We start from the raw sequence: 14,019 nt of genomic DNA on the forward strand, positions 1-14,019 counted from the left end.
TACAAATTTTACTATTGATAGCAGGAAACACCATTTAGAAACGAACGAACAATATAAAATGGCTATTGATCCATTTGATGATAAAGGTATTAAAAGTTTTAATGGTGAGTTTAGATTTTACAATTAATTTTTATATAAATATTAGCAAAATTTAAAATTTATAAAAGAGTTAAGCTTGTTTTTTATTCAGGTTATTTTCGCAAGTTGGTTTTACGTGCTTGTTACACGGTCTCACTTATTTTATACTAGTATCTGTGGACGTCCACTGAAGTCAGTGGGGATAGAACCCAAATTATCCGTCTGATAACGGTTAATTACCAGCTTAACTCGACACTAGTGGTTTACACTAAAAGAGACAAGAAATAATAGATTTTAAATATAAAAGAAGTGAATATAGAGTAGTGGATATATAAAGGGAAATAGAGTAATGTGTATATGGGTACCGTATGGCGGCTCTTTGCTGCGGAGGTACCCATATACACATTACTATTTTGAGAGTTCTGCGGTTTAAATTAGGTGCCCTAGCTCTTTTAGAGTGATTTATTTTTGAGTTATTTTTGTTAAAGATAATTGAGTAGCTTTATGCAAATTGTGTCCGATTTTATGTTCTTTCCGCTATACTGTTTCTTGTGCACTCTTTAATTTAGAGCTATTCTATTGTTTCTCCTAAAAGAGGGCAGTAAAGGCTAGACAGCGCACTTTTTGATGAAATAAAAGATACAAGTTACTATTTTTTCCTTTTTGGCTCCTTGCGTTTTTTATTGTTGTTCAATTTTTTTTCTGCCTGGTGTTGGAAGTGTCAACGCTTCAGCGGAAATAGTAATAAAATTATTTTCTCAAAATAATGGTTGAGAAGTAGCATTATATCTTTTTATTAATAGTTTAGTGCGAGAATTTTGTAGAAAATATTATTTTTTGACTTTGTCCTCCGCTTCCTTTCCCTTTCCTCGGTTTTCCCTTTATGAAATACTTTTTGCCTTTTTTTGCCTATATTTGTTTTGGGGTCCTGTATTCTTTTTAGCAAACGCTTCATCAGTTTTTGTTATATACTTTTCCATTGTTAATCTTCCTGTTTTTTTTTTCAAAATGATTATTATAATTAAGTAGGTGGTTCAGTTTGTCCGTTAGGGTTGTCCATTTGTTAATTCGAGTCGTTTCGAGAACTCAGCCTTCAATGTTGTTCTTAAGATCTCTTCATACATTTTCATTATTTTTAAAATCAATTTGAAGTGATGATTTTGAATCATGGCGCAACAGGAAGTGAAGCGAAATAGCGAGAGGTCTTGCGTGTTTGAACAAAATTTCGCTGTTTCAATTTTGGTTTTCGTTCACATGCGGCAACTTTTGAGTTTAACTTTTAGTGTTCTTTTCGATTGGATTTTTTTTGTAAATGGTTTTTTCAATGCTTTCATAGTCTCCTCTGGTTCTCGCTTTTTGATTAGTTAATGAAATATATCGATTTTAGGTCAGGATTTGACTTGCTATTTTTCTCTGTTTCGTCGTCTGACACTCTTGTTTCGTTTTAGCAAAGCTAAAAAAGTTAGTTTTTTTAATTACTTCTTCCTCTTACTAAAGGCATTTGCACGCGTCGTCATTTCTCAGTCTCTCTATTAAAATTTGATAGGTCTTTACGTGATTTTAATCATACATGACGTACCTCACTCATTACGATGCTTTGCATTTTAAAAATCACGTCTAACTGAGTTAGTTAAAGTCGGAGGAACTCATATATTTAATAAATGTCCCAAATAAATAGGGGATTCTGCGGATCGAATTTTAACGAGCATTATTATTTTTTGCCGAAAGTTTTTAAATAGCATTTAAATCGGCGTCGATAGTTTTTTTTATTGAGCTGTGTCTGTATTTTGCGGGTCCGAAGTATATTTCGCGGCTATTCTGGCAATCTGCCGGCTTTGTTTTTTTTTTAATTTAATTATTTATCCACCGAATAAAACAGGGGAAGCATTTTTTGCAATAGAAATGCAACACAGTAAGTTTTCAATCTTTATGTTAATTGAATTCTTCTCTGACATCTCTTACAAAATTTACAAAATACAAACTAACAAAAAGCGATTTGTTAAAAATTTGGGAATAGGTTACTCCCTAGTTACTCTTTTCTCAGAAACTGGGCTAAAATTTTATAGATCCAAGATCTAATAATGGATGCTTTGAGTTACTTAGGAGTTAACAGTTAACCTCAGCTCGCGCAGAGTCCATGGTATTAAATTTCCAAATTCTGAAGACACTGACAGGCTTAGCAAAGAATCCATTTTTCTAGAGTATGAGTCTACTACCCAATAAGAACATTATCTAGAAACTAATGGCAATTATTTTTATCGCATTTATCTATCTGTGTAATTAATATCCCATCTCAAAATTAGACTTTGATATTTACTGTTTTTACTTTTATGATTTTACGATAGGTTTTTTAAAGGGTTTTCCCAATCCATTCATAGTCCATTCCTAGTCTATTTTTTGTTTAGTCAATGAAAGTTTTATGAATTATAGGTCATGAGTTGTTCTGCTATGCTTTTTATCTCATTTTTCCCCTTAATCCTTTCGCTGTTTTCGTTTTCCCCTCTTTCATTTTTTTTGCTCTCTCGCTTTTACGTGTTGCTGTCGATTTCCATCTCTAACTCTCTCTCTCTCTCTCTCTCTCTCTCTCTCTCTCTCTCTCTCTCTCTCTCCCCCTCTTCTCTCTCTCTCTCTCTCTCTCTCTCTCTCTCTCTCTGCTACATCAAGAATGAAGTCAAGTACATTATTAAATATGTAAGGTCTGCTCAAAGGCAAAAGAGCAATTTTTCAATCTTTAAGTTAATTGAGTTCTTCTTTGACATCTTTCAAAATATACAAAATACAAACTTAAAAAAGATTCGTTGAAAATTTTGGAATAGGTTACCCCTAGTCACAAACTGGAAGAAAATTTTATAGATCAAGATCTAATAATGGATGCTTTGAGTTACTTAGGAGCTAACAGTTAACCTCAGCTCTCGCAGAGTCCTTCGTATTAAATTTTTAAGTTCTAAAGACAATAACTGGCTTATCAAAGAATCCATTTTTCTAGAGTATGAGTCTACTACCCAATGAGAACATTATCTAGAAACTAATGGCAATTTTTATTCTATGTTTATTGTCCATTTCTGTGTTATTTGTTTCGCATTTAGCTATCTGTGTAATTAATAGCCCATTTCAAAATTTTATTTTGATTTTTACTGTTTTTATTTTTATGATTTTACGATAGGTTTTTTCAAGGGTTTTCCCAATCCATTCATAGTCTTTTCCTAGTCTAGTTTTTTTAGTCAATGAAACTTATCTGATTTATAGGTCATGAGTTGTTCTGCTATGCTTTTTTCTATCTCTCACTTTTCTTTCCCTTGTTCCTTTTGCTGTTTCTGTTTTCCCCTTTTTCATATTCTTTTCTCTCTCGCTTTTACATGTTGTTTGTCGCTTTCCATCTCTAACTCTCTCTCTCTCTCTCCTCTCTCTCTCCCTCTCTCTCTCTCTCTCTCTCTCTCTCTCTCTCTCTCTTCTCTCTCTCTCTCTCTCTCTCTCTCTCTCTCTCTCTCTGCTACATCAAGAATGAAGTCCAGTACATTATTAAATATGTAAAGTCAAAAGTTTCAAAGGCAAAAGAGTAATTTTTCAATCTTTAAGTTATATGAGTTCTTCTTTGACATCTTTCAAAGTTTACAAAATACAAACTAAAAAAACGATTCGTTAAAAATTTGGGAATAGGTTACCCCTAGTCACTCTTTTCTCACAAACTGGGCTGAAATTTTATAGATCTAATAATGGATGCTTTGAGTTACTTAGGAGCTAACAGTTAACCTCAGCTCGCGCAGAGTCCTTCGTATTAAATTTTCAAATTCTAAATACACTAACAGGTTTATCAAAGAATCCATTTTTCTAGAGTAATGAGTCTACTACCCAATAAGAACATTGTCTAGAAACTAATGGCAATTTTTTTCTATGATTAGTGTCCATTTCTGTGTAATTAATATCTCATTTACTAAAATGTGCATTGACTGCCTGAAGTATATATTGTGAAAAGTATTGTTTGCAGTGATTATTTTTGTTTTCGACTCGGTTCGATATACTTTACGGGTGACAAGTGGACATAGATATATTTAAAGATGAAAGTTATAAATGCATCGATGGTAATGAAATGACGGTATATGTTGTGGACTGCTTAGGATGACGACTTTGTACGTGGACGATTGTGTGAAGGTCTCTCAGCTGGCTGAGTACTGTTTGGAGAGGATAGCACACAGACACAAGAATGTATTCTTCTCACACTTTGTAGAGTCTATCTTCTTCCTTAACGAGTACCGTAAACACGACAAATACAATCAGTTCCCACAGGAAGGTATAAATTTAAGCATGTTTATCTTCCTTCTGTCTATTTTCTATATCTCATAATCAGATTCGCCTTGATATCTCCTTTTTTCTTTCCTACCTTTTGTCTGACCGATTTAACTTTGTTTACATAGAGCTCTTTTTAATAGCCACCGTCCGCTTCTCAACGGCTATTATTTAGGTGCTCTCCTTTTTTTACAATTCGAAGAATTTGAATTTTATTGGGGCGCTGTCTTTTTACGATTCGAAAAGGAGTATTGGTTTTCTTAAGGTTTTTTTTTACCGGAAGTACTATTTGTTCAGGCGGCGTTTTGACGTAATAGTGAAAGTGAATAAAATTGCCATGTGAACTAAATTTTTCTGAGCGAGAGATGTTTTTTGTTCATGCGCTGCGTTTAGTGAATATGACTTTTTGACTTTGAAAAGAGTTTTTGAAAGATTGGCGCATATGGATGACAGTTTTTAGGCGTGTTTTCGTCCATTTGGCTTTTTTTTTTATTGTAACTTGGTTATTTGTAGAAGTAAATTTTGATCGGTGCCGCATGAATTTGCCACCATCTCAAATCGATACCACAATGTTTCTGAGAGCTTAATGATGTGTTTCAAGTGCAAAATTAGCCCATATCTCTCATTCTTTTGTCAATTTTTAGCTTTTTTTCTTTTTTTTCATTTTTGGCTCTTTGAGCGAACTTTTTTTACCAAATTAGTAAATATGTCAGCGTCTTTTTGATAATTCCTGAATTGGATGCCTCTTTTTGACGTGAGGTGTTTTTGTTTTTAAAAATTGTTCACATAATAATCCGATTTTGGCGGTTTTTGTCAACGTTTTTGAAGTTTTTCGTGTGTACGTTGAGTTTATTTACCATAAAAAATATTTTGCTGCTCCATCGGTGTTTTAGGTTTTGTTTTGTTGCTAATTGATTTGTATTTGGCGGTAACTCTTTATAATTAAGTGAAATTTGTTACCATATTTTCAACGTTTTTTTCCAAACTGTTTTACTGTTTCGCAATTGATCTGTTTTCACTTCTTACTGAGACAGGAAGATGGCTATGTAATGTTGTTTAACCTTAATTGCTCAATAACAAATAATAATTGTTCTTTATCTCATTTGTTTTTCATTATGAGTTTTAATTTTGATTTTGAGTTTCCAATTTAGTTTTTTTCTAATGTATGTATTGTCGCATTCTAGCATGTTTCTTTCAAAAATTTTCCTAATATATATAGTTTTATTCGCCCTGCCGTTGTTAAATTGAAAGATCGATTTAAACTAATACTTTTTGTCCTTTTCTCTTTACTTGACATTTCTTAAGTATTCAAACGTTTTCTTTCAAAGTAAAGTTTTGGGAGCCTACACAACTTGACTTTTACTACTCGTGTAATTCGATGTTTTCAATTGCGCACAAAAATTTTGGCTTGTTTTATATATAGGAGTAAAGTAATTTTTTAGTTCTGTAGGTTTTCTGTTCTATCTTCATTTTCTGACTGATTTTTTTTTGTTTATAGTAGTAGGAACTAGTTGATTTAAAAGATAATTCTTTCACAAAGACGACTCTTTGAGTCATTTCTGGAATTTTCCGGCTATGTTTTTTTATTTTTTAAGATCTGTTCATACATTTTCATGATTTTTCAAGTCAAATTAAAGTAGTGATATTGCCCACGCCGAATCAAGAAGTGGAGCGAAAAAATAAGTGATTCTCCTGCGTGAAATGTGGTCACTCTTAATTTTTAAGTAAAGTAAGAAAAGGGTATTTGAACAGAATTTCGCTTTCTTGCTACTGGTTTTTTGATCACATGCGGCACTTTCACTTTGATTTTTAAGGTTTTTTCGATTTTTTGGGTCGGATTTTTTTCTGAATGGTTTTCCCAGTCCATTCATAGTTCAGTCTAGGCCTATTTTTTTGTTTGACTTAAGTTTCCAATTCTCGCTAGTAGTTTTTGTTCACATGCGGCATTTTGACAATGATTTTCTGTTTTTTTTTTAATTTTTTTTTAATCTGAGTTTTTAGTAATAGTTTTCCCAATTCACTCATAGTCCGTTCTATGTCTAGTTTGTTGTTTAGTTAATGAAAAAATCTGAATTGTAAGTCAGGACTGGTCCTTCTATGTTTTTTTTTAATTTTCTGTACCGTTTGAGCACGTTTTTCGTTTTACATAAGTCACCTGACCTACTTCACTCACTGTTTCAACTGGATGGGTTTTTAGTTCTTTCACACATTCAATTACGCATTGTAGTGAAAATCAAAAGATCAAGATCAAAAGAGAGGAGATAAACTGATAAAGCCCTGTCATTAAGTCATTGAGAATTAGGTTATCAAAGTTATCAGAGTTTTTGCTAGCTGACATTGGTATTAAGCTTATTAGCTTTCTGTTTAGAAGCTGAATTAAGTATTGGTTTGGAATCTTACAGAAACTGCACGCCAAATTAGGACACTAAAAAACAGAAAAAAAATCGGTCAATTTATATCCTTTTTTCTTTTTCTGTTTCGATCCCGATTTGCATCAAGCTCGTGAACGGCGGCTATTTTTCGGCAATCTGCCGGCTTTGTTTATATTTTTGTTTGGAAGTACTTAGCGTACTTGTTGTATTATGAACATCCTGATTCAATCTGCCGGCTATGTTTGCAAATGAAATGATTTGTTTGGTCTTGATGAGTTTTTCATTGACTTCTGCTAAATTTATGTGAGCATCTTCATTTGTTACTCTCTTGGTATTAATAATTGCTCTCGAACGAAGTTTGAAGCTATTATTGTAAGCATGTGTCTTCACACACACAAACAAAGTTTTCTTGCACACACACACACAGAGTTTTCACTAACTTTTCCAATGGCCATTTTTGAGCCTTTATTCTACAAAAAATTTTTACTTCTGGAGTGACCTTGAGTTCTCCAATTTTTAGTGATGGCTAACCTCGCACAAAAGTGATTTCTGTCTTCACTGTTTGAATTGCAAATATCTATCTATTTATATGCTTAAAGTAACTCGAATTAACGTATAGTACAATAATTTGTCTCCGAATCTTCACATTTAACGCCCCTTAAAATTGCAGCATATCGTCCAATGCATTTTTTTGGAGTTCTTTCTTAATTTTTTGCTTTACAAGTTGTCGTGAGTTCAGTCACGCTTTAAAGGGAGCAAACAAGTTAGCAGGTCTGAACCGTGAGTTTTCAAACTGCTTTTTGAGAGGAATGATAAATTAGTGTTTAAACAGGTTATATATTTCTGAAAGCTTATTTTTTTACGTGCGAGAATCAGACTTTTTTAACATGGTTTTCTCCCGATTGTCTGAACTAATGGTTTCAACAGGTCATACATGTGTTCAAATAATGCATAAATTTATCTGTTTCTCTCTCGCCTTATAGACAGGACCCATAGTCACTTTAATGAGGCGTAATAGAAGCTATTCAGAAGTTTGATTTGATATGTAAAGGTTTTAATTACTTTTTCACAACTTGTTTTCAAAAATATCAGTGATTTTTAGGGTTGACCAGTTTTGTACTTATGAATCTTTTATTCCGAATAAGTACAATGCTCATTCTTGTTAATGAGGCACCAAGGAATCCAATAAACTGTCTGAGTTCTTATTAAATTTGACTATATTTGTTTCCGAAATTATAAGCGAGTTTTAAAGTTTTAAGTCTATTTGTTCTACTTTTTGTGTTCTCGCTCAGTTTCATTAGCGTCAAGCGTCATCAGTTTCTAAAGAGGCATATATTAATCGAATTGCTTCTGTTCATAACTAGTGCTTTCTATGACTTTGACACACTGTTTTCAAATATTTGAGCGACTTTTTGAGTTTTTCGCAATTTCATTGTTCATTTTAAAGGTCTAATAACTCTTTTCTTTGATAAATAGTGTATTCGGTGGCTAATGGGGCATAAACGAATATGATTAATGACTTGAATTCATAGTGGTGATTTGTATGACTTTCAAACTTTTTCTTATTTATGGGTTTTTGAGTGTTGCGCGTCTTTATCGCTTTTTATGTGGTCTTATTGCTTCGTCTGTCCCTTAATATTTTTCATTGGTCTTCCAGTTCGGAGCAATTGTTATCAATTTATTGGCTTCCGTTTTTAGCTATCGTTTTTAATGACAGGTTTTTGGCGCATTTTTTTTTTACTTTTGCTTGCATTTGTTCTTCTTTTTGTCCTACTGGAAATGCTACTGATTTTCTAACTTCTAAAGTTGTGTTTTATGATGTGATAAACTTATTAGTGTATCTGTTTTTTATTTCTTGATGCCGCTAATTTTTTAAAAGCTCCTTCTTGCTTTTTGATCTCCACAAGTTTGTTTTATTGTGTGCTGATTCCAAGGAGGTGTGATTTCATTTTTATATAATGTTTTTCTTATTGGCTTCGAATATTGGTTTTCTTATCGGTTTTAAATTGATTTTTAATGTCTACTTTTTGGAAGATTTTAAATGTTCATTGATCTTCTGCGTAGAAAGGGTTATGTTCTCTAGTAGTAGAGGGTAAGCAAGAGTGGGGGGGGTAAAAGGACGTACCTATGTATAAAGATTACCTATAGCCTATTTTCATCAATTTTCCAAAGACGTACCTAAAAAAGAGAGTGAGAACAATAGACCTGTCATCTTATCGTAATTACCCAGGAGTAATTATCTTAATTACCCCAGGGAAATGCATCCGCTCTAATGCACTTCAGCTAATCTTATCTACCTAATAAAATTCATCTGCAGAACTTTTACTTTCAAACTTTTCATTTACGCATAACTTTTTCGATTATCATTTTTTTTATTTTCGATTATTAATGAAGTTTTGTTTTCAATAATTTCAAATTATTGGAAGTTTTTCGCAAAAGCTTCTTAAAAGTTTTTTTGAAAATTTAATTTTTTTTCTATTTTTTTTTCTCATGATGTGAAAGCATGCAAGAAACCGATTTTTTGGCATTTTTTTTTGGTAGTTTCTGTTTTTTTTCTCGGTAGTTTCAGTTTCAAAAACCCGAAACCGTTAAAAAAAATTGTATATAAAGTTGTTCTAATAATCGGTTGAATTTTTTTAACACAGATTTCAATGAAAAATACTAAAACACAGAAAACCATCACTGAAATTTTTTTTGTTTTTTTTTCGTAGTTTCAGATCCTGAAACCTCAAACTAAAAATTTTTTTTGGTCGAAAATGTATACTACAGTACAACTTTAGAGGGTATTTTTCGAAGTGAAGTTCAATGGTGGTAATTTCACGGTCAATTATAGATTATGGGTTTGGGTTTTTTGTAGTTTTAGTTTCTCAAACCTCAAACTACAAAATAGTTTGCTATATATATATATATATATATATATATATATATATATAGTATGCTATATCAACTCTCTATATGTTGTTTTTAAACAAAGCATTTGATAGTGACTTCTTTAACTCCTAGAAGTTACACTTTGTTTTTTCTGAAGTTTCAGCTTCTGAAACCTGAAACCTCAAATTATTTTTATTTGGAATTGTTTGTTACAGTACATCTTTATAGCGTAATTTTTAACGCAGAATCCAATGGGCATAATTTAAAAGTCGTGAAAAGAGGACAAATTTGTATTTTTTGAAGTTTTAGATTCTGAAACTTGAAACCAAAAAAAGTTTTTGGTAAAAAATACTCAATTCTTGTAAAAAATACCCTATTCTTGAAAAAATGAAAAAACCCATTTCATACCAAAAAATACCAAATTCTTGGCAAAAAATAACCAATTCTTGCCAAAAACACCCAATTCTTGTCCAAAAATAGCCAATCGTTGTCAAAAAATACCCAATTATTGCCAAAAATTACCCAATTATTGCCGAAAAACCCAATTCTTGGCAAAAAATTCCAAATTCCTGAAAAACAAACACTCCATTATTGTGAAAAATGCCCAACTATTGCCAACAGATCCCAGGTCTTGGTGAAAAACACACAATTCGTGGCTCAAAATATCCAATTATTGTCAAAAACACCCAAATGTTACCCAAAAAATATCAAACTGTTGCCAAAAAAAAACAATTCTACCCCACGAATATCTGTTTCTAGTCATGAGTTACACAATTCATAGCAAAAATGCCCCTTTATTACTAAAATCTACAAAATTTTTGCCAAAAATAGCTAATTCCTGCGAAAAGGAACCCAGTTCTAGTAAAATTATCCCAATACTTGCCACACAGAGACACAAGTCTTGCCAGAAATACCCATTTTTACCACAAAATAGCAAAATCTTGTCAAAAAATGCCCAAATTGTAACCAAAATAACAAAATTTTATCAAATATTTATCTAAAATATATCAAAAATTAGACAATCTTACAATCATCCGTTTTTCTCTAATTTCTTATCAACAATCCAATTATTTAGTGACCTAAAAACATCAACTTTTAAGATAATCTTTTGTAAAGACGAATCTTCTCAGGTGATTGATATAGGTTTAATGAGTACAAATTTGTCACGAATTTTTTTGCTATTGTACAGAATTGATGGTTAAAAGTTCAATCATAGTAATTTAACAATTACGTCCTACTATCTTCTCAATTAAGAACAATTACGTGATCATTTTTTGTAAGAGGGCCACTGACCTCTTTGGAACAAAATTTACTCCAGCTACGTCATATGATTGCTGCAATTAGGAATACCTATGTATTGTATGGGGTCACTGAACTCATGTGAACAAAAAATAATCCTTACTACTTACGATATTATTCCTATTTTATCAAAGCATGCACAGCTCACGTGCTTGAAGTCTTACTCATAGTATTGTAATAATTACGTCACTATTGCGTCATAATGATGTCATTTTTTATTGTAGTGCACAAACAAACATTCAACTCATTGCGCTTATTTTCGTTCTCTTCAACAACTTAACTATAGTTAGACTTTTTCATTTTTTTTCGGAGACAATTTTAAATTTTAATCTCCTCTTCCTACAAACCTAAGTTTTTAGTCATAAACCTTTCAGTGGAGATTCATCATCTCTAGGACATCTTCCTATTTCCCATTCCAGGTAAGTCAACTCTGTTATAGAATATGAAAACAGACCAAAAAAAAGTATAATGGGCTATTATAATCATCGTACTCATTCGCAAATAGCATATTATTTCTTCACAAAGTTTTTTTCAATATCTGTATTTCCAATATATTTAGGAGTTCAACCGTCGTCACCTTAAAAAAGGCTGGAATAATGAATATCAAATCTGTGAAATTGAACGAAAATCTTAAGGCCCACTTCTTCTTCCCCGATTTCAGTGATGATGTAGCAATTATAAAGGAGAGGAAGACGTGCTTCGGCTGGGTAGCTGAACCTCCATTCTCCATTCCGAGGCAGCTTCTAGTCTTCATTTTTGCAATCGAGAATTTGCCAGAAGTCTCTGTTCCATACAAACAGACAACTGTAGACTTCTACGAGAACCACATCGAAAACAAAACTTTACAAGTCTAAGACAACATGGAACTGAGCAGATCAGTCCGTGCAAAATTTTGTGATTATGAGTTGTCCTATAGACCAATGTATGAAAATCAATTGGGATTTTTTGAGGAGGAAAGAGAACTTAAATGTCTCTGGCGTGTGTCTGACGAGTATGACAATTTGCAGGAGCAGAAACCTGATCGGTATTGTGACGAGTGGGAAAATGGGTCATTGACAGAGAGTATTATCGCAAGTATAGAAGAAGAGAACGCACTTAACCCCAAGTTAGACAACAAAAAATCTGACAAGGCAGTCCCCTTTTCGTGTTTTTCTACCGGAACTGGACAAGATACAATGAAAGAAGCACAAGGAGCATCGACTGTTGAAAATACTTCAATCAAGTCTGCCAGAACCATCCTTAGTACTGTAGTCAAGGATTATACAGATTACCAAGATCATATTTTATCTAATGACGCAAGTGAAAAAATATCTGAAAAAACTTCCATCAAATCTGAGCAACCAGCGTCTTGTACAAAAAAGACTGTCAAGAGAAGGGCTCCTGCTGTCAATAACCCTGAGAGAGAGGGAAGTGAAAATCCGGATGGTGATGAAAACGAAGACAAAATGTGTCCTCCATCTCGCAAATTGAGACGAGCTGCGGAGTTGAATAGTAACTAAACTAGCAGGTTGAGAAGTTATTTCTTTGACTGATTATTTGTTTATATTTCCGGTATAATTTTAGATCTAAAACTGGTATTTCCTGAGGTGACTAATTGACTGGTTAATTGTAATATTCTGTTTTTACACTCAGAAAAAGCTGAATTTCATGTATGCTTCTGAATTGATACTTTGATAATATATATTAATTGAGTTTTAAAAAATTATTTTCGAAATCAACTTTTATTTAGAGTTCAATTTTGAATTAAAATGTATGTCAAAAAGGCTTGTTTTGGAATAGCTGTTTTTTTCAAAACTGGCGGTTAACGTCGATAAAGACTTCTTTTTGTAATATCTGTTTTTTTCAAAAACGCGGGTTTTTTGGCTTCTGCAATACACTCCCGGCAGCTGATACTGGATGATGCAAAGCGATTGCAGTGATAATTTTGCAGCAAACTCCAGCAGCAATTTTTCCCACGAGAATGTTGCAATCAGCGTGCTGCATTTGATAATAGAATACCGGGTCTTTTTTAGAAGGTTTTTGGCAAAGAATTTTTAGATACAGATACCCATACAAATCGTTAAGTATAGAATTAACAATTTTTTTTAAAAAACTTGAAAACGTTTTGCATAATTTTTTACTGTTTTGAAAAAAAAAATATTCTTTTACTATCTCATTTTTTTAAAAGAAGTCGTTTTTTTACAGAAACTTTTTATCATTTTTCCATTTGTCAGTTTTTGAAGCTTTTTGATGTGAAGTTTTGAATTGAATTTTTTTTTGAATTGAACATCTTTTTTACTAAAATAATTTTTTTTTGAAAATTGCCGTTTTTTACATAATATTTTCAACAAAAAATGTAAATATTGATGTTTTTTATTTTTCTGTTTGGCCAGTTTTCAGGTTTTGAAGTTTTTTTCATGTAAAATTTTCAATTTAATTTTTTTTTGAAAAGAATTTTTTTCTAGAATAGTTTTTCTTCAAAAATTTCGTTTTTTACATAAGCTTTTAAACAAAAAAAGCAACTTGTGTTGTTTTTTTCTTTTTCTATTTTTCCTTTTTTTCAGTTTTTGAAGTTTTTTGATGTGAAGTTTTGAATTGAATCATTTTTTTAATTGAAAATCTTTTTTACTAAAATGATTTTTTTTTTTGAAACAAAAATATAAATCTTGATGTTTTTTTTATTTCTCCTTTTTTTCTGTTTTTTAATTTTTTTATGTAATTAAATTTTTTTGAAAAAACAAAATTTTACTAGAATAATTTTTCTTTCAAAAATGCCGTTTTTTACATAAGGTTTTTGACAAAAAATGCAAATTGTTGTTTTTTATTTTTTTATTTTTCCTTTTTTTCTGTTTTTGAATTTTTTTAAGTAAAGTTTTAAAATTTTTTGATCGAAAAATTTTGTTTTACTAAAAAAAATTTCTGTCAAAAATGCCGTTTTTTACATAAGGTTTTTAACAAAAAATGCAACTTGTGTTGTTTTTTATTTTTTTATTCCTCCTTTTTTCTGTTTTTGAGTTTTTTAATGGAAAATATGAAATTTAATTAATTTCCTTTTTGAAAAAACAAGTTTTACTAGAATAATTTTTTTTTTCAAAAATGCCGTTTTTTACATAAGGTTTTAAACAAAAAATGCAAC

General features: G+C 31.6%; 1 protein-coding gene across 1 annotated transcript in view; it reads left to right on the forward strand.

Annotated features, from left to right (window-relative positions):
- LOC142345784 (condensin-2 complex subunit D3-like) overlaps positions 1-14,019 on the forward strand; it is a 127,046-nt gene that overhangs the window by 85,592 nt on the left and 27,435 nt on the right. Inside the window, exon 13 of the mRNA XM_075398130.1 lies at positions 4,194-4,366. Within this exon, the coding sequence (XP_075254245.1) occupies positions 4,194-4,366 (173 nt within the window). The remainder of the gene's footprint in view (positions 1-4,193; positions 4,367-14,019) is intronic.

The sequence above is a fragment of the Convolutriloba macropyga genome, chromosome 9, assembly GCF_964194025.1.
Source record: "Convolutriloba macropyga chromosome 9, txConMacr16.3, whole genome shotgun sequence".
NCBI classification, from domain to species: Eukaryota; Metazoa; Xenacoelomorpha; order Acoela; family Convolutidae; genus Convolutriloba; species Convolutriloba macropyga.